This window comes from Oncorhynchus kisutch, unplaced genomic scaffold (assembly GCF_002021735.2).
Source record: "Oncorhynchus kisutch isolate 150728-3 unplaced genomic scaffold, Okis_V2 scaffold2609, whole genome shotgun sequence".
Classification (NCBI taxonomy): domain Eukaryota; kingdom Metazoa; phylum Chordata; class Actinopteri; order Salmoniformes; family Salmonidae; genus Oncorhynchus; species Oncorhynchus kisutch.
In genome coordinates this window covers 814-26,960 of record NW_022264554.1, presented here as the reverse complement: position 1 = coordinate 26,960, position 26,147 = coordinate 814, and the positions used below count along the sequence as shown (strand labels likewise).

General features: G+C 47.1%; 2 protein-coding genes across 2 annotated transcripts; one reads left to right on the top strand and one right to left on the bottom strand.

The window, feature by feature from the left end:
• Positions 1 to 67: 67 nt before the first annotated feature.
• On the bottom strand, positions 68 to 17,954 carry ndel1b (nudE neurodevelopment protein 1-like 1b). The gene is given in 9 exon segments (XM_031819803.1): positions 68 to 225; positions 482 to 648; positions 891 to 990; positions 1,506 to 1,564; positions 1,566 to 1,672; positions 1,882 to 2,018; positions 2,326 to 2,474; positions 4,035 to 4,188; positions 17,858 to 17,954. Coding segments are annotated over 9 exon segments (1,050 nt in total). The 5' UTR covers positions 17,944 to 17,954; the 3' UTR covers positions 68 to 134.
• A 5,705-nt stretch (positions 17,955 to 23,659) lies between these two features.
• LOC116370535 (RING finger protein 222) lies at positions 23,660 to 24,593 on the top strand. Its single transcript, XM_031819802.1, has one exon. It carries the CDS (start codon positions 23,898 to 23,900, stop codon positions 24,591 to 24,593), a length of 696 nt encoding a protein of 231 aa, XP_031675662.1. The 5' UTR covers positions 23,660 to 23,897.
• The last annotated feature ends 1,554 nt before the right edge of the window (positions 24,594 to 26,147 follow it).

Sequence of the window (26,147 nt, the reverse complement as noted above, 5' to 3'; positions counted from 1 at the left end):
TCCTCTCAGTGTTCTGCGGGGCGTACAGGAGTTGTACAGAGATTTGGTGTGTGGGGGGGGGGGGGGGGGGGGTTGGGGTGAAGGATGAGGGTAACCTTGTTCTGCGGGGAGCTTGTACAGAGGTGGGGGCCATGCTAAACGGTGAGAGGCAGCATGCCAGGAGGGGAGACAGTCCGGGGCGACGCCAGGGCACTCAGGGTGCTGGGGTCCAGTCCATTCACAGCCCTGTTATGGGACAACACCAGACAGAGAGAAAGCAAGAAGACAGAAGTTAGTTCATCCACAATATCAAATAGAAAGCTGTTTGTCTCTACATACTCTGGTTACACCAACTCTGATTCAAAATGGGATAGAGTTCATTCAGCCTGTCACTTCTTCTACGGTCTCGGAGTGAGTCACACCAACACCGCAGACAGGAAGTCAAGCAGAGAGATAGATGGACCAGTAGGAATACTCCTCCGAGAGAGACAGAACCACTCACGTTTTGTCGTAGTAGGTGGTGTGTAGTGAGTGAGAGAACTTGGTGGCGTTGCTGTTGATGAGGTTTCCGTTCCCAGTGATCATGTTGGTGGACGACGTGGAGTAGGTTTTCCTCACCGCCTGGTCCTTGGCAAAGTTCCTACATGCAGCTAGCTTGGACTCCAGCGCCTAAGGACAAACACGGCCGACATTAAGACTAATCACAAGCTGTGGATTCTGTTGTAACCTTTAACCTTTAATTCAGGTCACAGACACCATTCCAATATACTCTGCTGTCAAGAGAGGAGAGGAGACGGAAGCCAAACTTTTGGGTTCATTCATTCCATAATGTTTTGTCGTCAACATCAGCTTCAGAGGATGGATACATGGAAATGGAAAACGGCTACAAGAAACACAAGTCTGATATTTACCCCCACTTTTCTAAGAAGGTCCCCAACGATATTAAGAGCAGAGATTCTTGCTGATGGGGTCAAAGGTGAGCCGCCAGGCCCACAGCCATTTGTTAACACTGTAGAGGAGAGGAAGAGTGAGAGGAGAGGGAGAGGGAGAGGAGAGAAAGAGGAGGAGAGAGAAGAGGGAGAGAGAGAAGAGGGAGAGGAGAGGGGAGAGAGGGGAGAGAGGGGAGAGAGGGGAGAGAGGGGAAGAGAGGGAAGAGAGGAGAGAGGGGAGAGGGGAGAGAGGAGAGAGGAGAGAGGAGAGAGGAGAGAGGAGAGAGGAGAGGGAGAGAGGGGAGAGAGAGGAGAGGAGACAGTGTTTAGCACATGACAGATATCTAGAAACTGTTTGACATTGGAGGTACAGCTCCAAAAGTGAAGGAACTAAATAACAGACCTGGGTTCAAATAGTATTTGTATACTTTCAGAACACTGAGCATTTCATTGAGACTGCCTGGAGGGACTGTTGAGACTCTCCCATGGATTCCATTGCACCCAGCAAGCTCAATAAAGCACAGTATTTGACAGAAATGGAACACTATTTCCACCCAGGTCTGTTAGGTCTGTTAGGCTGTTGACCTACCTGATGATTTAGGGTTGATGAACGGGTGTTCCATGCCCTTCCCTACAGGGGTGACAGGCAGGGACGGGGGAGGCCTGGACAGCAGAGTCCATCCTGTCCATGTCCAGGGTAGGAGAGCTGGGGGCTGACATCCTGTCTGCAGTCCTCTCCCTCACCACCATCTCCTGTCTCAGGTCTGGGGGGGGGGGGGGGGGGGCAGATAGACAGACATGAGGGAGTCAGGGGGGACAGGGAGTCAGGGGGGGGGGGGGGACAGGGAGTCAGGGGGGGACAAGGGGACAGGGACCAGTAGACTCCTTCTCATCCCCTGACTTAATACAGCAGTATTAGACATAACAGAAAGGGGAGGTCTGAGACAGAGGTAGGCGTTTCATGTCTTCATACCTCTGGCTTCATCCTTTAGTCGCTGTACTGAGACCAGTAGAGACTCCTTCTCATCCAGCTCACTCTCCAGGAAGGCATTCCTCTCTATGGCCTGGTTCAGACGACCCTCAAAGTCCTCCAGAGATACGATGGTCGCCCTGAGGGAGGGAGAGGAGAGGAGTTGGGATGGACAACGGTTAGTAGCAGAAGCAGGTGAAGAATGTACCGTATCTGTGTGGGTTGGATAACTGGGTTAACACTGAGTGGAGTAACACTCAACACAAGCATTTCACTACACCCACAATGACATCAGCTAAATATGTGTATGTGACCAATACGTTTGATACTGAGGCACAGCTACCAGCCAGCATCCACTTAGCCTTCAACCGAGGCCTGAACTCAAGTACAACATTTGAATGGCTGTGTTTGTAACGTTAGTTTAGTTGTACTGTGGTATATAGTGACCTCTTGGCTCTCTCCAGGTCATCGTTGGCCTGCTCCAGTTCTCTGACATATTTATGAAGCTGTTCCTTGATTCCTCTGGTCTGTCCCAGGTCATCCTCTAACATGGAGACCTGCTTATAGCTCTGAGAATACTGCTGCTCCAACTTCTCCTACAGGGAGAGAGAGAGAACATTCAGACAACATATAGACCTGCTTATAGCTCTGAGAATACTGCTGCTCCAACTTCTCCTACAGGGAGAGAGAGAGAACATTCAGACAACATATAGACCTGCTTATAGCTCTGAGAATACTGCTGCTCCAACTTCTCCTACAGGGAGAGAGAGAGAACATTCAGACAACATATAGACCTGCTTATAGCTCTGAGAATACTGCTGCTCCAACTTCTCCTACAGGGAGAGAGAGAGAGAACATTCAGACAACATATAGACCTGCTTATAGCTCTGAGAATACTGCTGCTCCAACTTCTCCTACAGGGAGAGAGAGAGAACATTCAGACAACATATAGACCTGCTTATAGCTCTGAGAATACTGCTGCTCCAACTTCTCCTACAGGGAGAGAGAGAGAACATTCAGACAACATATAGACCTGCTTATAGCTCTGAGAATACTGCTGCTCCAACTTCTCCTACAGGGAGAGAGAGAGAACATTCAGACAACATATAGACCTGCTTATAGCTCTGAGAATACTGCTGCTCCAACTTCTCCTACAGGGAGAGAGAGAACAACATTCAGACAACATATAGACCTGCTTATAGCTCTGAGAATACTGCTGCTCCAACTTCTCCTACAAGGAGAGAGAGAACAACATTCAGACAACATATAGACCTGCTTATAGCTCTGAGCTAGCACTAGTGATCTAACCAGTGATATACCTGAGCTAGCACTAGTGATCTAACCGGTGATATACCTGAGCTAGCACTAGTGATCTAACCAGTGATATACCTGAGCTAGCACTAGTGATCTAACCAGTGATATACCTGAGCTAGCACTAGTGATCTAACCAGTGATATACCTGAGCTAGCACTAGTGATCTAACCAGTGATATACCTGAGCTAGCACTAGTGATCTAACCAGTGATATACCTGAGCTAGCACTAGTGATCTAACCAGTGATATACCTGAGCTAGCACTAGTGATCTAACCAGTGATATACCTGAGCTAGCACTAGTGATCTAACCAGTGATATACCTGAGCTAGCACTAGTGATTTAACCAGTGATATACCTGAGCTAGCACTAGTGATTTAACCAGTGATATACCTGAGCTAGCACTAGTGATCTAACCAGTGATATACCTGAGCTAGCACTAGTGATCTAACCAGTGATATACCTGAGCTAGCACTAGTGATCTAACCAGTGATATACCTGAGCTAGCACTAGTGATCTAACCAGTGATATACCTGAGCTAGCACTAGTGATCTAACCAGTGATATACCTGAGCTAGCACTAGTGATCTAACCAGTGATATACCTGAGCTAGCACTAGTGATCTAACCAGTGATATACCTGGCTAGCACTAGTGATCTAACCAGTGATATACCTGAGCTAGCACTAGTGATCTAACCAGTGATATACCTGAGCTAGCACTAGTGATCTAACCAGTGATATACCTGGCTAGCACTAGTGATCTAACCAGTGATATACCTGGCTAGCACTAGTGATCTAACCAGTGATATACCTGGCTGTGTGTGTCTCCGTTCCTGCGTATGTTACCTTGAGGTTGTCCAACTCGCTCTTCAGTCTTTGGTTCTCTGTGTGCAGGTCTCTGAGGCGGTGTTCAGCCTGTCCTAGCTGGGCCTCTAACTCTGCCTCCAGCTCTCTGCTCCCTTCCTGAAACTCCAGCAACTCCTCCTGGGCCTCATGGTAACTGAGGAGAGAACGGACTATTACACACACTACCACACGGTCTCTCCAGCAACTCCTCCTGGGCCTCATGGTAACTGAGGAAGACACAGGAGAGAACAAACTGTTACACCACCACACTGTCTCTCCTGAAACTCCAGCAGCTCCTGCTTGGCCTCATGGTAGCTGAGGAGAGAACGGACTGTTACACACACTACCACACGGTCTCTCCAGCAGCTCCTCCTGGGCCTCATGGTAGCTGAGGAGAGAACGGACTGTTACACACACTACCACACGGTCTCTCCAGCAGCTCCTCCTGGGCCTCATGGTAACTGAGGAGAGAATGGACTGTTACACACTACCACACGGTCTCTCCAGCAGCTCCTCCTGGGCCTCATGGTAACTGAGGAGAGAACGGACTGTTACACACACTACCACACGGTCTATCCAGCAACTCCTCCTGGGCCTCATGGTAACTGAGGAGAGAATGGACTGTTACACACTACCACACGGTCTCTCCAGCAGCTCCTCCTGGGTCTCATGGTAACTGAGGAAGACACGGGAGAGACCAGACTGTTACACACACTACCACACGGTCTCTCCTGAAACTCCAGCAGCTCCTGCTTGGCCTCATGGTAGCTGGAGGACATACAGAGGGACTGTTGTTTAATGATCAGTTGTGGTAGTAATGAGTGGTAGTCACATCCCCTGGACAGTCAGACCTAGAACTATCCTGTGTGGTCAGTGGAACATGTCTGAACACATCCGGTCTCTTAACTCATAATATCCTGTCTCCAGACCCCTTACCCCTCTCAGAACACACGGAACAGCAGCAGGCCTATAGGAGCCATCTGTATCCTCTAATGACAAACCCCTGTCTCTGTCACAAAGCTCTATCAGGCCTGCTGAGGTACTGTCTCTGTCATGAAGCTCTATCAGACCTGCTGAGGTACTGTCTCTGTCTTAGAGCTCTATCAGACCTGCTGAGGTACTGTCTCTGTCATTAAGCTCTATCAGACCTGCTGAGGTACTGTCTCTGTCATGAAGCTCTATCAGACCTGCTGAGGTACTGTCTCTGTCATTAAGCTCTATCAGACCTGCTGAGGTACTGTGTCTGTCATAAAGCTCTATCAGACCTGCTGAGGTACTGTCTCTGTCATTAAGCTCTATCAGACCTGCTGAGGTACTGTCTCTGTCATAAAGCTCTATCAGACCTGCTGAGGTACTGTCTCTGTCATAAAGCTCTATCAGACCTCAGTCCAGTCTGTATTCAGTCTATATTCAGACTCACTGGACTGTATCCAGACTTGCTGACCCACACAGTATGTGTTAGATACAACGTAGTAATACCATCCAGTAATATCTACAGATGGGCCTGGCTGAAAGGTCTGGACTCCTGGATTGTAGCATAGCACTTTCTCTTGTCCCATGTGGCTGTATATCAGTCTATCATCTGTCTGTCCATAGACATAAAACACCTAGACCTTACTATCTGTCTGGTTATAGATGTAATGCAACTAGAATGGTCCTGCATGGCTCCTGACTCATCTGTCATGACAAAGGCCAACGCCATGCTAGAGCTGAATGAATGCAGACTTTCCATGCCATTCATTCAGTCAGGTGGCTCCACTGAATTGAATTAGAATGGTTGGTTAATGTGTGCGAACCTAGGGCATGGTATACTAACCTGGTAGCCAGATACTTTTTTGCCCCACTGTATTTAGTCAGCCACCAATTGTGCAAGTTCTCCCACTTAAAAAGATGAGGCCTGTAATTTTCATCATAGGTACACTTCAATTATGACAGACAAAATGAGAAGAAAATAAATCCAGAAAAATCACATTGGAGGATTTTATGAATTTATTTGCAAATTATGGTGGAAAATAAGTATTTGGTCAATAACAAAAGTTTGTCAATACTTTGTTATATACCCTTTGTTGGCAATGACAGAGGTCAAACGTTTTCTGTAAGTCTTCACAAGGTTCACACACTGTTGCTGGTATTTTGGCCCATTCCTCCATGCAGATCTCCTCTAGAGCAGTGATGTTTTGGGGCTGTTGCGGGGCAACACGGACTTTCAACTCCCTCCAAAGATTTTCTATGGGGTTGAGATCTGGAGACTGGCTCGGCCACTCCAGGACCTTGAAATGCTTCTTATGAAGCCACTCCTTCGTTGCCCCGGCGGAGTGTTTGGGATCATTGTCATGCTGAAAGACCCAGCCACGTTTCATCTTCAATGCCCTTGCTGATGGAAGGAGGTTTTCAATCAAAATCTCACGATACATGGCCCTATTCATTCTTTCCTTTACACGGATCAGTCGTCCTGGTCCCTTTGCAGAAAAACAGCCCCAAAGCATGATGTTTCCACCCCCATGCTTCACAGTGGGTATGGTGTTCTTTGGATGCAACTCAGCATTCTTTGTCCTCCAAATACAATGAGTTGAGTTTTTACCAAAAAGTTATATTTTGGTTTCATCTGACCATATGACATTCTCCCAATCTTCTTCTGGATCATCCAAATGCTCTCTAGCAAACTTCAGACGGGCCTGGACATGTACTGGCTTAAGCAGGGGGACACGTCTGGCACTGCAGGATTTGAGTCTCTGGCGGCGTAGTGTGTTACTGATGGTAGGCTTTGTTACTTTGGTCCCAGGTCTCTGCAGGTCATTCACTAGGTCCCCCCGTGTGGTTCTGGGATTTTTGCTCACTGTTCTTGTGATCATTTCGACCTCATGGTGTGAGATTTTGCGTGGAGCCCTAGATCGAGGGAGATTATCAGTGGTCTTGTATGTCTTCCATTTCCTAATAATTGCTCCCACAGTTGATTTCTTCAAACCAAGCTGCTTACCTATTGCAGATTCAGTCTTCCCAGCCTGGTGCAGGTCTACAATTTTGTTTCTGGTGTCCTTTGACAGCTCTTTGGTCTTGGCCATAGTGGAGTTTGGAGTGTGACTGTTTGAGGTTGTGGACAGGTGTCTTTTATACTGATAAGTTCAAACAGGTGCCATTAATACAGGTAATGAGTGGAGGACAGAGGAGCCTCTTAAAGAAGAAGTTACAGGTCTGTGAGAGACAGTAATCTTGCTTGTTTGTAGGTGACCAAATACTTATTTTCCACCATAATTTGCAAATGAATTCATAAAAAATCCTACAATTTGATTTTCTGGATTTTTCTCTCTCATTTTGTCTGTCATAGTTGAAGTGTACCTATGATGAAAATTACAGGCCTCTCTCATCTTTTTAAGTGGGAGAACTTGCACAATTGGTGGCTGACTAAATACTTTTTTTGCCCCACTGTATGTTAGCCTGGACCACGATCTGTCTGTGATGTAAAATAATAACATGCCATTTAGCAGACACTTGTCTTAAAGTGACTTACAGTCATGTGTGCATATATTATATGGGTGGTCCCAGGAATCAAACCCACTACCGTGGCATGACAAGTGCCATGCTCTACCAACTGAGCTACAAAGGACCACTGTTTGGCATGACAAGGAGATGAGATGATCACACAAACAGATCTGGGACCAGGCTACAGATACATAGTTCCACTGACCAGGGATGACTCTTGAACAGAAAAGGTCTGAGTGACACACACACATTAACAGGGTTCGACAGCTCTGGGGTCAGTTAACCGGCAGCCACGGCTCCATCCTTGGCCTCACTGGGTTTCCCTGCTCATTCCACACATAGTTATTGTACCAGAAGCACACACAGTTACCGCACACAGTTACCGCACCAAAAACACACATCGTTATCGTACCAGAAGCACACACAGTTACCACACCAAAAACACACATAGTTACAGTACCAGAAGCACACATGGCCAGTTTGGCCACAGAGCAGCCCTGTTCAACTATGTCTCTGACTGGAATGACTTCGGTTACCTTCCCTCTGGCTCTGACAACATCACTGTTTTCAGACAATATGACCAAAATACCACTGTGTACAAACAAGTATTTCTATTTATTATGGATCCTCATTACTTCCTGTCAAGGCAGCAGCTACTCTTCCTGGGGTTTATTATTGATCCCCATTACTTCCTGTCAAGACAGCAGCTACTCTTCCTGGGGTTTATTATTGATCCCTATTAGTTCCTATCAAGGCAGCAGCTACTCTTCCTGGGGTTTATTATGGATCCCCATTAATTCCTACCAAGGCAGCAGCTACTCTTCCTGGAGTTTATTATGGATCCCCATTAGTTCCTGCCAAGACAGCAGCTACTCTTCCTGGGGTTTATTATGGATCCCCATTAGTTCCTGCCAAGACAGCAGCTACTCTTCCTGGGGTTTATTATGGATCCCCATTAGTTCCTGCCAAGGCAGCAGCTACTCTTCCTGGGGTTTATTATGGATCCCCATTAGTTCCTGCCAAGACAGCAGCTACTCTTCCTGGGGTCCAGCAACATTAAGGCAGTTATATACAATAAAACATCACAATACACACCAGATTTTGCAACACATTAAGTGTGTTCACTCAGTTCACTACTCTACAATACAAAATCCATGTGTATGTGTGTGCATAGCGTGCATGTTATGTGTGTGTGTTAAATAGGCGTAAGTTAGAATATAAAATGATTTGTGTATGTTATTGTGTGTGTGTGTGTGTGTGTGTGTGTGTGCATGTTATTGTGTGTGTGTGTGCATGTTATTGTGTGTGTGTGTGTTATTGTGTGTGTGTGTGTGTGTGTGTGTGTGTTATTGTGTGTGTGTGTGTGTGTTATTGTGTGTGTGTGTGTGTGTGTGTGTGTGTTATTGTGTGTGTGTGTGTTATTGTGTGTGTGTATGTTATTGTGTGTGTATGTTATTGTGTGTGTGTGTGTATGTTATTGTGTGTGTGTATGTGTGTATGTTATTGTGTGTGTGTGTGTGTGTGTGTAGCGTAGCGGTGCCATCTGGGACCTCCTCATGAACACACACTAGGCCAATACTCTAGAATGTGTTGTGTCAACACTGACAGGGTCAGGCTCTACAGAGCCTGGGAAAACAACCACTTGAACATGTGCAGGACTGTAGGACTATATCATGTTGATCTAGTAACAGAGTTAATACTGTAGGACTATATCATGTTGATCTAGTAACAGAGTTAATACTGTAGACCTGTATCATGTTGATCTAGTAACAGAGTTAATACTGTAGGACTATATCATGTTGATCTAGTAACAGAGTTAATACTGTAGACCTATATGCTGATCTAGTAACAGAGTTAATACTGTAGACCTATATGCTGATCTAGTAACAGAGTTAATACTGTAGACCTATATGTTGATCTAGTAACAGAGTTAATACTGTAGGACTATATCATGCTGAGTAACAGAGTTTGAGAAACTTGGTAGTGTGTGTCTTGCCATTATGTAACAGAGGATCTAAACGTGTTTGATGCAAAGCTGAGGGATTGCAGTCAGTACAAAGCTGTTTCAGTAGTGTGTGTGTGTGTGTGTTAACTCCACTGATCTTAGCGGTCTCATCTATGACATAATATATTACTCTAGTCTGTTCAATCCCTATAGAAGGAAGGAAGGGTAGTAGTCTATAGGTCTGACTGTCACAAAAATAAAGATTCATTATCCTAGAACACCCACCCCGCTGGATATAGGCTGTGTGTGTGTGTGTGTGTTCTAGAACACCCCGCTGGATATAGGCTGTGTGTGTGTGTGTGTGTTCTAGAACACCCCGCTGGATATAGGCTGTGTGTGTGTGTGTGTGTTCTAGAACACCCCGCTGGATATAGGCTGTGTGTGTGTGTGTGTGTTCTAGAACACCCCGCTGGATATAGGCTGTGTGTGTGTGTGTGTGTTCTAGAACACCCCGCTGGATATAGGCTGTGTGTGTGTGTGTTCTAGAACACCCCGCTGGATATAGGCTGTGTGTGTGTGTGTGTGTGTTCTAGAACACCCCGCTGGATATAGGCTGTGTGTGTGTGTGTGTTCTAGAACACCCCGCTGGATATAGGCTGTGTGTGTGTGTGTGTGTGTTCTAGAACACCCCGCTGGATATAGGCTGTGTGTGTGTGTGTGTGTTCTAGAACACCCCGCTGGATATAGGCTGTGTGTGTGTGTGTGTGTGTTCTAGAACACCCCGCTGGATATAGGCTGTGTGTGTGTGTGTGTGTTCTAGAACACCCCGCTGGATATAGGCTGTGTGTGTGTGTGTGTGTGTGTTCTAGAACACCCCGCTGGATATAGGCTGTGTGTGTGTGTGTGTTCTAGAACACCCCGCTGGATATAGGCTGTGTTTGTGTGTGTGTGTGTGTTCTAGAACACCCCGCTGGATATAGGCTGTGTGTGTGTGTGTGTGTGTTCTAGAACACCCCGCTGGATATAGGCTGTGTGTGTGTGTGTGTGTGTGTGTTCTAGAACACCCCGCTGGATATAGGCTGTGTGTGTGTGTGTGTGTGTGTTCTAGAACACCCCGCTGGATATAGGCTGTGTGTGTGTGTGTGTGTGTGTGTTCTAGAACACCCCGCTGGATATAGGCTGTGTGTGTGTGTGTGTTCTAGAACACCCCGCTGGATATTGTCGTCTTGTCGTGTCTTGTCGTGTCCTGTATATATATATATTTACAACTTTTTCACATACATTTTATTTTTATTTTCCATCAACTCATCTTCAAAACACTCTCCTGCAACCCGCCTCACCAATGTATATTTATAAAAAAGTATTATTTACCTCAGATCTGTAATCCTCCAAGAAGCTAGCCAGAAACTCCAAGAAGCTAGCCTGAAACTAGCCAGAAGCTAATCCAGAAGCTAGTTCAGAAGCTAGTTAGCTCCTTTACTGGCAAATCGTTTTGTGGTCATCAGCTATCCTTTAGCTCGAAAATCTATCGCCAGTTCTGTACGGCGCAGCGCGGCTCGGAACGGAACATACCGGACCAATTTTTCTCTCCATGTCCCTGGACATTCATACCCGGATCTCACAGCTAGCTAGCTGCTATCCGTGTGACCATCGGAGCTAGCAAGCTCCGTCAATCACTCCTGAGTTCCATCAATCACACCTGGGCTGCAGTCACCTATCCGGACCCGTTTTACTGCCTTCGCGGAGCCCCACCGGGCCTTCACAACTGGACTGCCGACGTTATCTACCCGAAGGAGTTATTCGGCCGGCTCCTCCGTCGCGACGTTACCTGAACGCCCATCTGCGGCCTGCTAACCGTTAGCTGTCTTACCGGCTGCTATCTGAATAGACAATCGGACAATTTTTTTATTATTATTTTTTTTAAATTATTTTTTAAATTATTATTATTATATTTTCTTCTTGGGCCTCTATAACTATATCTATTGTTTTTATTTTTGTTGTTGTTGTGTGATTTGGATTAATCCCCTCTACCACACGGAACCCCACTAATCTACTGACGGAACGTAAGGGGTGGCTAACAGACCTCCATCCTATGCTAGCTTGCTACCGATGCCCTGGCTAGCTGTCTAAATCACCAACCAACCTCTCCACTCACCGGACCCTTTTGATCACTCGACTAAGCATGCCTATCCTTAATGTCAATATGTCTTGTCCATTTCTGTTCTGGTTAGTGTTTATTGGCTTATTTCACTGTAGAGCCTCTAGTCCTGCTCACTATACCTTATCCAACCTATTAGTTCCACCACCCACACATGCAATGACATCTCCTGGTTTCAACGATGTTTCTAGAGACAATATCTCTCTCTTCATCACTCAATACCTAGGTTTACCTCCACTGTATTCACATCCTGCCATACATTTGTCTGTACATTATACCTTGATGCTATTTTATCGCCCCCAGAAACCTCCTTTTACTCTATGTTCCAGACGTTCTAGACGACCAATTCTCATAGCTTTTAGCCGTACCCTTATTCTACTCCTCCTATGTTCCTCTGGCGATGTAGAGGTGAATCCAGGCCCTGCAGTGCCTAGCTCCACTCCTATTCCCAAGGCGCTCTCTTTTGACGACTTCTGTAACCGTAATAGCCTTGGTTTCATGCATGTTAACATTAGAAGCCTCCTCCCTAAGTTTGTTCTATTCACTGCTTTAGCACACTCTGCCAACCCGGATGTTCTAGCTGTGTCTGAATCCTGGCTTAGGAAGACCACCAAAAATTCTGAAGTTTTAATTCCAAACTACAACATTTTCAGACAAGATAGAACTGCCAAAGGGGGCGGTGTTGCAATCTACTGCAAAGATAGCCTGCAGAGTTCTGTCCTACTATCCAGGTCTGTACCCAAACAATTTGAACTTCTACTTTTAAAAATCCACCTCTCTAAAAACAAGTCTCTCACCGTTGCCGCCTGCTATAGACCACCCTCTGCCCCCAGCTGTGCTCTGGACACCATATGTGAACTGATTGCCCCCCATCTATCTTCAGAGTTCGTGCTGCTAGGTGACCTAAACTGGAACATGCTTAACACCCCAGCCATCCTACAATCTAAACTTGATGCCCTCAATCTCACACAAATAATCAATGAACCTACCAGGTACCTCCCCAAAACCTTAAACACGGGCACCCTCATAGATATCATCCTAACCAACTTCCCCTCTAAATACACCTCTGCTGTCTTCAACCAAGATCTCAGCGATCACTGCCTCATTGCCTGCATCCGTAATGGGTCAGCGGTCAAACGACCTCCACTCATCACTGTAAAACGCTCCCTGAAACACTTCTGCGAGCAGGCCTTTCTAATCGACCTGGCCGGGGTATCCTGGAAGGATATTGATCTCATCCCGTCAGTAGAGGATGCCTGGATATTTTTTAAAAATGCCTTCCTAACCATCTTAAATAAACATGCCCCATTCAAGAAATTTAGAACCAGGAACAGATATAGCCCTTGGTTCTCCCCAGACCTGACTGCCCTTAACCAACACAAAAACATCCTATGGCGTTCTGCATTAGCATCGAACAGCCCCCGTGATATGCAGCTGTTCAGGGAAGCTAGAAATCATTATACACAGGCAGTTAGAAAAGCCAAGGCTAGCTTTTTCAAGCAGAAATTTGCTTCCTGCAACACTAACTCAAAAAAGTTCTGGGACACTGTAAAGTCCATGGAGAATAAGAACACCTCCTCCCAGCTGCCCACTGCACTGAAGATAGGAAACACTGTCACCACTGATAAATCCACCATAATTGAGAATTTCAATAAGCATTTTTCTACGGCTGGCCATGCTTTCCACCTGGCTACTCCTACCCCGGACAACAGCACTGCACCCCCAACAGCAACTCGCCCAAGCCTTCCCCATTTCTCCTTCTCCCAAATCCATTCAGCTGATGTTCTGAAAGAGCTGCAAAATCTGGACCCCTACAAATCAGCCGGGCTAGACAATCTGGACCCTTTCTTTCTAAAATTATCTGCCGAAATTGTTGCCACCCCTATTACTAGCCTGTTCAACCTCTCTTTCGTGTCGTCTGAGATTCCCAAAGATTGGAAAGCAGCTGCGGTCATCCCCCTCTTCAAAGGGGGGGACACTCTTGACCCAAACTGCTACAGACCTATATCTATCCTACCGTGCCTTTCTAAGGTCTTCGAAAGCCAAGTCAACAAACAGATTACCGACCATTTCGAATCTCACCATACCTTCTCTGCTATGCAATCTGGTTTCAGAGCTGGTCATGGGTGCACCTCAGCCACGCTCAAGGTCCTAAACGATATCTTAACCGCCATCGATAAGAAACATTACTGTGCAGCCGTATTCATTGATCTGGCCAAGGCTTTCGACTCTGTCAATCACCATATCCTCATCGGCAGACTCGACAGCCTTGGTTTCTCAAATGATTGCCTCGCCTGGTTCACCAACTACTTCTCTGATAGAGTTCAGTGTGTCAAGTCGGAGGGTCTGCTGTCCGGACCTCTGGCAGTCTCTATGGGGGTGCCACAGGGTTCAATTCTTGGACCGACTCTCTTCTCTGTATACATCAATGAGGTCGCTCTTGCTGCTGGTGAGTCCCTGATCCACCTCTACGCAGACGACACCATTCTGTATACTTCCGGCCCTTCTTTGGACACTGTGTTAACAACCCTCCAGGCAAGCTTCAATGCCATACAACTCTCCTTCCGTGGCCTCCAATTGCTCTTAAATACAAGTAAAACTAAATGCATGCTCTTCAACCGATCGCTACCTGCACCTACCCGCCTGTCCAACATCACTACTCTGGACGGCTCTGACTTAGAATACGTGGACAACTACAAATACTTAGGTGTCTGGTTAGACTGTAAACTCTCCTTCCAGACCCATATCAAACATCTCCAATCCAAAGTTAAATCTAGAATTGGCTTCCTATTTCGCAACAAAGCATCCTTCACTCATGCTGCCAAACATACCCTTGTAAAACTGACCATCCTACCAATCCTCGACTTTGGCGATGTCATTTACAAAATAGCCTCCAATACCCTACTCAACAAATTGGATGCAGTCTATCACAGTGCAATCCGTTTTATCACCAAAGCCCCATATACTACCCACCATTGCGACCTGTACGCTCTCGTTGGCTGGCCCTCGCTTCATACTCGTCGCCAAACCCACTGGCTCCATGTCATCTACAAGACCCTGCTAGGTAAAGTCCCCCCTTATCTCAGCTCGCTGGTCACCATAGCATCTCCCACCTGTAGCACACGCTCCAGCAGGTATATCTCTCTAGTCACCCCCAAGACCAATTCTTTCTTTGGCCGCCTCTCCTTCCAGTTCTCTGCTGCCAATGACTGGAACGAACTACAAAAATCTCTGAAACTGGAAACACTTATCTCCCTCACTAGCTTTAAGCACCAACTGTCAGAGCAGCTCACAGATTACTGCACCTGTACATAGCCCACCTAAAATTTAGCCCAAACAACTACCTCTTTCCCAACTGTATTTAATTTTTATTTATTTATTTATTTTGCTCCTTTGCACCCCATTATTTTTTATTTCTACTTTGCACATTCTTCCATTGCAAAACTACCATTCCAGTATTTTACTTGCTATATTGTATTTACTTTGCCATCATGGCCTTTTTTTGCCTTTACCTCCCTTCTCACCTCATTTGCTCACATTGTATATAGACTTGTTTATACTGCATTATTGACTGTATGTTTGTTTTACTCCATGTGTAACTCTGTGTCGTTTTATCTGTCGAACTGCTTTGCTTTATCTTGGCCAGGTCGCAATTGTAAATGAGAACTTGTTCTCAACTTGCCTACCTGGTTAAATAAAGGTAAAATAAAATAAATAAATAAATAAAAATATAGGCTGTGTGTGTGTGTGTGTTCTAGAACACCCCCGCTGGATATAGGCTGTGTGTGTGTGTGTGTTCTAGAACACCCCGCTGGATATAGGCTGTGTGTGTGTGTGTGTTCTAGAACACCCCGCTGGATATAGGCTGTGTGTGTGTGTTCTAGAACACCCCGCTGGATATAGGCTGTGTGTGTGTTCTAGAACACCCCGCTGGATATAGGCTGTGTGTGTGTGTGTTCTAGAACACCCCGCTGGATATAGGCTGTGTGTGTGTTGTGTTCTAGAACACCCCGCTGGATATAGGCTGGGTGTGTGTGTGTTCTAGAACACCCCGCTGGATATAGGCTGGTGTGTGTGTTGTGTTCTAGAAACACCCCGCTAGATATAGGCTGTGTGTGTGTGTGTGTGTGTGTTCTAGAACACCCCGCTGGATATAGGCTGTGTGTGTGTGTGTTCTAGAACACCCCGCTGGATATAGGCTGTGTGTGTGTGTGTTCTAGAACACCCCGCAGAATATAGGCTGTGTGTGTGTGTGTTCTAGAACACCCCGCTGGATATAGGCTGTGGTGTGGTGTTCTAGAACACCCCGCTGGATATAGGCTGTGTGTGTGTGTTCTAGAACACCCCGCTGGATATAGGCTGTGTGTGTGTGTTCTAGAACACCCCGCTGGATATAGGCTGTGTGTGTGTGTGTGTTCTAGAACACCCCGCTGGATATAGGCTGTGTGTGTTCTAGAACACCCCGCTGGATAAGGCTGTGTGTGTCTAAGAACACCCCGCTGGATATAGGCTGTGTGTGTTCTAGAACACCCCGCTGGATATAGGCTGTGTGTGTTCTAGAACACCCCGCTGGATATAGGCTGTGTGTGTGTTCTAGAACACCCCGCTGGATATAGGCTGTGTGTGTGTGTTCTAGAACACCCCGCTGGGATATAGGCTGTGTGTGTGTGTTCTAGAACACCCCGCTGGATATAGGCTGTGTGGTGTGTTCTAGAAACACCCCGCTGGATATAGGCTGTGTGTGGTGTGTTCTAGAACACCCCGCTGGATATAGGCTGTGTGTGTGTGTTCTAGAACACCCCGCTGGATATAGGCTGTGTGTGTGTTCTAGAACACCCCGCTGGATATAGGCTGTGTGTGTGTGTTCTAGAACACCCCGCTGGATATAGGCTGTGTGTGTGTGTTCTATGAACACCCCGCTGGATATAGGCTGTGTGTGTGTTGTTCTAGAACACCCCGCTGGATATAGGCTGTGTGTGTGTGGTGTGTTCTAGAACACCCCGCTGGATATAGGCTGTGTGTGTGTGTGTTCTAGAACACCCCGCTGGATATAGGCTGTGGTGTGTTCTATAACCCCCGCTGGATATAGGCTGTGTGTGTTCTAGAACACCCCGCTGGATATAGGCTGTGTGTGTTCTAGAACACCCCGCTGGATATGGCTGTGTGTGTTCTAGAACACCCGCTGGATATAGGCTGTGTGTGTTCTAGAACACCCCGCTGGATATAGGCTGTGTGTGTTCTAGAACACCCCGCTGGATATGAGGCTGTGTGTGTTCTAGAACACCCCGCTGGATATAGGCTGTGTGTGTTCTAGAACCCCCGCTGGATATAGGCTGTGTGTGTTCTAGAACACCCCCGCTGGATATAGGCTGTGTGTGTTCTAGAACACCCCGCTGGATATAGGCTGTGTGTGTTCTAGAACACCCCGCTGGATATAGGCTGTGTGTGTTCTAGAACACCCCGCTGGATATAGGCTGTGTGTGTTCTAGAACACCCCGCTGGATATAGGCTGTGTGTGTTCTAGAACACCCCGCTGGATATAGGCTGTGTTTGTTCTAGAACACCCCGCTGGATATAGGCTGTGTCTAACACCCGCTGGATATAGGCTGTGTTGTCTAGAACACCCCGCTGGATATAGGAGATCTGTAAAAGTGACACCAGTCATATTCAATAGAAACCAAAAGGAAGAAAAGGGACTGAAACAGGGAGGTCGGCTACTACCTGAACCAGCACAATAAGAAATGCTAATGTTCCTTGCAAAATGTTTTCCATTACAACACGTTTTGCTACGGTGTGCACTAATGATGACTACCCAGCACTAAGAACAACTAGACCTAAACTAACTCTAATCTAGGCCAATGAATCCATTGCTTCCTGTGTCGATGGTAACGTTAACAAAGGCCTATAGAGGAACAGGTCATGTGTCAGATGATCACATGACTGTTATGACATAACCTTGTTGTTCATCTTCCAGCGTTATGAGCAAACATAAAAGCCTTGGTTTATGTGACAGAGCCGAGAGCAAACCATGTGCTGTTCTGGTCATGTAGAATTATATTACTGAGAAGACTAGCTTGAGTTTCAATTTGGAACATATATGTAGAGGAGAGTAGTTCAACCGATACAATGACTAACTGCTGAGTCTAATCCTCTGAAACTCAATGTTTAACCATGTAGAAATCAATCAATGATTTTGTTAAATGAGCTACGAGTAGCCTAGATCAGTTGACATGAACATACCTGTTCTTATACTTGAGGGATAAGGCCTTCCAGTAGTCAATCTCCTGGTCTTTTGAAGTGAATGTTGGTATCATGTCTGTGTCCATGGTAGAACAACCTGAAGAGGAGAACAACATGATCACCTGAAGCTAGTTAAAGACAGACGTATCCTGAAAGGGAGGTCGAAACATTTGAATGGCAGAAACCAAACATTGGGTTTATTCTTACCCAAGAAAAGTAGCAGAATAATTCATTGCAAAAATAAATTAAAAATTAAAAAGTACTTAATCTTATGCTCAGGCGGCCGGGCCGTCTCTAGTCAGGCGGCCCGGGCCGTCTCTAGTCAGGCGGGCCGGGCCGTCTCTAGTCAGGCGGCCGGGCCGTCTCTAGTCAGGCGGCCGGGCCGTCTCTAGTCAGGCGGCCGGGCCGTCTCTAGTCAGGCGGCCGGGCCGTCTCTAGTCAGGCGGCCGGGCCGTCTCTAGTCAGTGCGGCCGGGCCGTCTCTAGTCAGGCGGCCGGGCCGTCTCTAGTCAGGGCGGCCGGGCCGTCTCTAGTCAGGCGGCCGGGCCGTCTCTAGTCAGGCGGCCGGGCCGTCTCTAGTCAGGCGGCCGGGCCGTCTCTAGTCAGGCGGCCTGGCCGTCTCTAGTCAGGCGGCCTGGCCGTCTCTAGTCAGGCGGCCTGGCCGTCTCTAGTCAGGCGGCCTGGCCGTCTCTAGTCAGGCGGCCTGGCCGTCTCTAGTCAGGCGGCCTGGCCGTCTCTAGTCAGGCGGCCTGGCCGTCTCTAGTCAGGCGGCCTGGCCGTCTCTAGTCAGGCGGCCTGGCCGTCTCTAGTCAGGCGGCCTGGCCGTCTCTAGTCAGGCGGCCTGGCCGTCTCTAGTCAGGCGGCCTGGCCGTCTCTAGTCAGGCGGCCTGGCCGTCTCTAGTCAGGCGGCCTGGCCGTCTCTAGTCAGGGCGGCCTGGCGTCTCTAGTCAGGCGGCCTGGCCGTCTCTAGTCAGGCGGCCTGGCCGTCTCTAGTCAGGCGGCCTGGCCGTCTCTAGTCAGGCGGCCTGGCCGTCTCTAGTCAGGCGGCCTGGCTGTCTGTCTCGAGGCCTGGCTGTCAGTCGAGAGGCCTGGCTGTCAGTCGAGAGGCCTGGCTGTCATCACAGTTATTCAAGACCCACTGACTTCAATTCAGCCTCCCTCCACCTCTCTTCTAACAACAAGGGCCTGATACACTGACCCAGCAGCAACACCTGGGTGACAACCAGCCATTTGGTAGACCAACTCCTCAGTGAGGAGATGTAGGATGCCCCCCAGCAGGCCCACCCAGAACCCCTTCATACAGACCAGGGCCTGCTCATTAAAACATCTAACCCTGTTTGTTTTACATGGGCCACAGCGGACTGGACGCGTTCTCAAAATGCTTCATTCACTTCTATTCACGGCCATTATGTGCTGAATGCCAATCATAAACACATGGAACAGTAGTGTGGAATCCTGAGCAGCAGTGTTATGAATGAAGCTGTGGTTGGGCCAAAGCCACCTCAGAGGGAGGATGTCTACCCTGTGATTAAACCCCCACACGTCTGTTTGGTCCAGTGTGTATGCTGAGTGAGGTTGAACAGCAGGGAGTCCCCAGCCCCCAAGTGGCTCCAGGAATAGGCAAGGCTACTAGTGATCATCTCTGGTTTAGAGGGATCTCCAGCATGCATGGGTCAGTCACTTCAGCCAGTCATTGTACTGTCTAAACCACTGTGAAATATATTTTCTGTAAGCAAAAATATTGTACATACAGCTGTTTGAAGCTGGTGTCCAAAACCGAAAGTAAAAGACGCATAAACGAAAATGCAGAACGGGAAGCATAGAAATAGCACAGATAGAACAGACCCACTGCTTCTTAGACGTGCTTTCAACGGGAATGACAGATCTATAACTCACATTTCTATGTGAATTTGGTCAGATCGCCTCCCAAAAATGTTGTAGCTTTTTGACATATTGTAGCTTTAACAGACGGATGAGTCAGCACAGTGGTCAGCCACCCCAACACCAGCACCAGGCCAGCCCTCTAACAGACGGATGGGTCAGCGGCCTGGTCAGCCACCCAACACCAGCACCAGGCCAGCCCTCTAACAGACGGATGGGTCAGCGGCCTGGTCAGCCACCCCAACAGGCAGGCCAGCACTCTAACAGACGGATGTGTCAGCGGTCTGGTCAGCCACCCCAACACCAGCACCGTCCTCTATACTACACTCTGCTAAACAGAATGTCAAATGGCTTTTAATTCAGTTAACAAGGGAGAGTCATCTGTCAGTTAGACAGGTCCCAGGGGTCATGGGGTCAAAGGGAGAAAAGCTGTTCTCCTCTCACATTACCCTAGGTGTATGTATGGTATGAGATGGTGTGCAGAGCATGCGTGTGTGTGTGTGTGTGTGTTAGGCAGCTCAGCAAACTGTGTCATTACACCACTACTACTGTGACTCACTCAGGAAACTGTGTCGTTACACCACTACTACTGGACTCACTCAGGAAACTGTGTCGTTACACCACTACTACTGGGACTCACTTAGGAAACTGTGTCGTTACACCACTACTACTGGGACTCACTCAGGAAACTGTGTCGTTACAACCACTACTACTACTGGGACTCACTCAGGAAAATGTGTCGTTACACCACTACTACTGGGACTCACTCAGGAAACTGTGGAGGCCTGAGGAGAATGTCAACAACACCAAGGTGGAGACTGAAGCATGGTGATGCAATTTACTGACACATAACTGGATTGGTTTTGGTACTGTCACATAGCCTAGTCTAACATACTAGCTGAACTAGGATTGGTTTTGGTACTGTCAACATAGCCTAGTCTAAGATACTAGCTGAACTAGGATTGGTTTTGATACTGTCAACATAGCCTAGTCTAAGATACTAGCTGAACTAGGCTAATGATAGTATAGCTAACATGATGACCTTAGCTGAACTGGGCTAATGATAGTATAGCTAACATGATGACCTTAGCTGAACTGGGCTAATGATAGTATAGCTAACATGATGACCTTAGCTGAACTGGGCTAATGATAGTATAGCCAACATGATGTTAGCTATACTTAGCTGAACTAGGCTAATGATAGTATAGCCAACATGATGTAATGTTATTAGGCTACCACGTGAACAACACGTCCACTGAGGTGAAATCTCAGTCGGAGCTATGAGAGAGGAAGGTTTGAAAACACAAGTCTCTCCATTCATCCCTTTATCACAGAGAAGCAAAAGACGTGAATGTGAGTCTCAATAACAGACTAGCTGCCGTTTCCATGGTGATAAATAAGACAAATCTTTAGGTTACACTCAGCTGGCAGTAGTGTTTTGTGTTCATTTACAAACAACAAACCAGGATATGAAAGAATACCAGGTTCACTCACTGACAGTGATTTTCAGCACAGAAGACTCAGCTTCAGGAAAAGGTAGACATTTGTTTTCTCTCTGTTTTGTACCCATTCCAGTGCAGGCATGTTGGGTGGCATCCTGGTGTGCAGAACACATGGGCTCGTGTCCCAAATGGCAACCTACTCACTATTAAGTGCACTACTTTTGACCAGAGCAGTGAAGCCTTGGTCAAAAGAAGCACACTATATAGGGAATAGGGTACCATTGGGCCACAATATGTAGACTACTACCAAGCCAACAGCAGAGGAACCATCTGGTTATATTTACCCATGGTTTAGAACAGGGCAGGCAAACTAGCCAAAAGAGGAAGGTAGTTGAGTCTGTGGTTTTCCTGTCCACTCTCCTCTTGGATTCCTCTTTCCCTCTGATGCAGATGACATCTCTCTGTCCTGGCTGTTTACTCAGAGTGAGAGTGGCTGACGCACTACGCGGGCCCACACCAAATTCTCTGTGAGTTACGTTATTTCCTAGGAAACTAAAATCCTCCCACTTCCACCAGAGGTCTGGGACAGGCTATTTGAGGGTTCAGGGCTCCGCTGTGTAGCAGTGTGTATAGTAGGCAGGCTGTGCAGCAGACCAGAACATACTCCCTGTTGTGACAATCCAGTCTCAGAGTTACGGTGGTTGTGAGACCCTGGGGAATGCCTTATTTGGTAGAGATCTTAGACCGTTTTTATACTAGCTAACTGCATGTGGCTACCGGCTGGCATCATTACATTGGCTTTCACAGCAGCAGCTGTAAGACTCCACAGAACAAAGCTGTAGCTACAATTTTAGGTGGAAATTCTTACTCTATGTAGAATTAAGACACATCCACCCCTATGATGATAAACAACATTTACATTCCCTGAATATTTGGTGGTAAGAAACATTCTAGGCTAAATGCCACATTATTACATTAGCTAAGATCAACTGTATTTAGTTTACAGTAGTCGGCTGACCATGTACGGTCAGTGAAGGACAAGGAGAGGCGGAATAAATAGGACGTGGTATCCACAGGCAACGAGACCGGTAATCACTCAGTCCTAACGTTAATCACCTCTAACTGGTTCCAGGGATGACACCGGCTGGTAACGTACTAGTAACCCGGCTTTTTTCGCTTGTCATACGAAACCACCACTAGACAACACAACATGTCAAACACTGTCTGATACTGTCCTGTTTGTTTCCCCACAGTAAAACATGTGTAACTAGTAAGCCAGAAAGGGAAGCCATTAGCTCGTCAACATCAGTGTCGCTAAATCAAATACACAATGATTAGCTAGCAAGACTAACATGGCACCAAACCGGCAAGTTCAACAACCTATTGTTCAGCTGTCACTGGTTTGGTGAGCCGCTGGCTGCTCGTTGTTCAAAGCCTGCTCATAGGTCGAAAACACGGGTTAACCAGCTAGCAATGTAAATCAATGTCCTAACCTGGCATGTCCAATCCGTGTGTCTGGCTCCAGATTCAGTTACAGGTCGCCACATCTTCTGACCGGACTGTCTTCATCGAAATGTCTGTCTGTGTTTAGAAACGCCAACGCGACTCTCGGAAGTAACGTAACTTCCGACGCGGTGGCACGTGATGAAATCATACGTACGTCAAATGTGACGCTCCAGGGTTGGACCTCTGATTCGCCTCGTCCTGACCACAAGGTGGCGCTATTATGCTGAGAAATTAGTAATGCAGTGCAGTCCAGATGATGTGTAGGCAGTAGCCTCCATAGAGGAGGCATCCTAGAAATGAAGTAAGAGTCGAATAGTTGAGTAGCAATACTGCACTTCCCATAGTAGCCGGTGCGAGTATTTCGTATTTGAGTGGATATAGCCAAAATGTTGTATTCAGTGGGCCAGTATTTATTTTATGTTAGCTGGCTAATTGGCTATGCCCTTACAAAAAATGGTTGCAGTTTTGAAACTGCAGTAAACGTGTATTTGACTCTGGTATTTTGGACGCAGTAATTGCAGAATAACTGCAGTGAGTTATACTGCACTGTAACTAACTGCAGTGAGTTATACTGCACTGTAACTAACTGCAGTTGCACTGGAAGAATTACTGCAGTAGAAGAACTGTGTTATTGTACACAGTATTTGCAGCATACTGCAATTATACTCACTCTAATGGCAGTTATACTGCAATCTTTTTCGTAAGGGTGCGCACCAATATCAAATGAATTACAAGGCATTTCTATGAAGTCACCCCTCAACAACACATAGTTTATCTGTTCTGTGGGTCAGACTGCGTGGTTTGGAGAATGGTGGGACATGAATGTCACTGGAATTACATTTGCAGTGTTCTTTCTCAAACATTCCAAATCCTGTTTGTCTGATTTTGTCACTCAGGGGAAACTGAACGCACCAGAAGAGCAGCGAGTCACACAGGTGTAGCCTATTGGTATAGATGACAGCCCTCCCTGAGACGGAGACACTGCCCTGTACGGGAGGAGTGGCACGTGTTTTGTTTTCACTCAGCCAGTGCAACAGACTTCCAGGCAGATAGGTTCGGGATCTTAGCCTAATGAAATCAGCTTTATTCTCGCTGTTGGAGCTATAGTAAAATCCCGTGGTGTCGCACACAGCTGTTATTAGGATTTTTGGTGATTCCATGGTGCACCAGCGGTGTGGATAGCACTGCCAGGCAGCGCGTAAAGGCTCCAGGATGACACCATTAGACGGACATCAAGCAGAGGAACGGGACTCGCAGAGCCAGGAGGACTCAGAGTGTCCCGTGTGTTATGAAAGTCTCTCCGGCACCGAGAGGACCCTGAGCTGCGGACACGTTTTCTGCCACGACTGTCTGGTCAAAACCTTGGTCAGTATCAACAGGGACGGCGTCATCAGAGACACCATCATCTGTCCCGTCTGCCGACACCTGACTTTCATCAAGAAGCAACAGGAGGTTGGGGTTCCTCTCGCCCCGGGGAAAGAGGGCGAGGAAGGAGGCGGGCAGACCTTGAAGGTTCCTGTCCCTCCACCAACACCTGGTAACCCACAGCATCACCATGAAGCACGACGCGCGTCAGGGCATAGTAGTTCACCGTCTGATTCAAGCGGACTGAGCTGGATTGTGAGACGTTTTAGGTGTATTTCAGAGAGATGCAGGAGTCGACGGATACTGTCACTGATCACTCCCGACCACAGAAACTCTCAGATTTTCATCATCAGTGCCCAGGGCCGACCCATGGCTGATGAAGATGCCGTGAGCCTGGACACTATGCCTGTTGTTCTCCAACCCAACCGCAGGAGACGGCGCGTCAAGATTTGTACAACAGCACGTTGCTTGGTCGTTCTGCTTGTGATATTCACATTGATGGCAATGGTAGCTGCCACACTTCCTTGGATTATATTGGCATAGCCCCAAGCCAGAGCCATATGGCTCGTGCATATGTATGGTGCGTCATTGCGCACTATTTCTTGTTATTGTATGGTCTAATTTTCTCTTCACTCATGCTCTCATGAAGACAATGTATTGCACTTAATTAACTGAAACATGTCACATTGTCCATTCTGTCAATATATATATATATATATACTGTAGTGCCATATAGTTTGAACTTGTCCAGTGTGTTCCTTGTATTCCTGTTTGTACTCAATGCCCTGGACAGGATCTCATTAAGTCACTGAAGGAAACAGGGCTGGTTCAGTCACTCTGGTGTCTGCAAATAAAGTGATCGTTTATGGACTGAGAGGAAACGTCTTATTTCCTACATTTATCCACTTTATGATGGTGGTTTGGTTAATAATGGTTGAAATATTGGTCCTAAGATCAAAAGAAAAAGAGGTCCCTGTGAACCAGCCTCCATATTCACCCCATACCATAGGTCTATAACTACCGATGCTCACCATAGAACTGCCCCATATGTTGTTGGCAACAAGTCCTGAATAAAGAATGGTGAGGGTTGTAATCCCAGCACCTCTCATGGAGACCATTGTTGTGTGTTTCTGGTTGGAAGTTGTTTTACCTGTTTAATGAGAACTTCAGTGACATTTACAAGTACAGACTGCAGTTACTTCATTAGAAGGACTAGATAACCAACACATCATGTGCCAAAGTCTTTTTTATGTCCTACCGGCACGTGGTACATTCTGACAAACAAAGAAAGGGAGACAGAAACAGAGACTGACACAGAGACACATGAGAGGCACCGAGACAGAAAGAGACACCAAGACACCGAGAGAAAGTGCACTATCAAATGCCTTCAGTATCCTCGGCAAATAATTCATGTGAGTCCCTGGCAGGTTGAAGGAGCAAGACCGACTTGCAGGTAAAGATGAGCATGGGTCGGGGATTGATTGCTGTAAAGAGAGACTTGGGGCACGGAAACACTGAGGGGTTGTCTTACCACTGACACCACGTAGAGGCCCTGCTATACCAACACCAGGGAGAGAGAGTTAGCTCTGCTTTCTCTACTGTGAAGAGAACAATGTCTACAGTTTATAATGGACAAGTGTAACAGTATAACTTTAGACCGTTCCCTTGCCCATACCCGGGCACGAACCAGGGACCCTCTGCACACATCAACAACAGTCACCCACGAAGCATCGTTACCCATCGCTCCACAAAAGCCGCGGCCCTTGCAGAGCAAGGGGAACTACTACTTCAGGTCTCAGAGTGACGTCACCGATTGAAACGCTATTTAGCGCACACGCTAACTAGCTAGCCGTTTCACATCCGTTACACCAGCACCACCGCTAACTAGCTAGCCGTTTCACATCCGTTACACAAGGAATGTACAGTATTGGAGGATCTGATACAGGCCTATATAGTTGTGTAGGCTACATGGTGAACATGAGAGGTGTTGCATAGACATATAACCTGTACATATATATATATATATTGTTCTGTTTCTAGAGTTCTAGTGTGTATGTTCGGTCACTAAGTGAATGTACGTGAATACATGACTTGTAG

Excerpts from the sequence above, each read along its gene's own strand:
- LOC116370535 (XM_031819802.1), top strand. The coding sequence starts at position 23,898 with ATGACACCATTAGACGGACATCAAGCAGAGGAACGGGACTCGCAGAGC.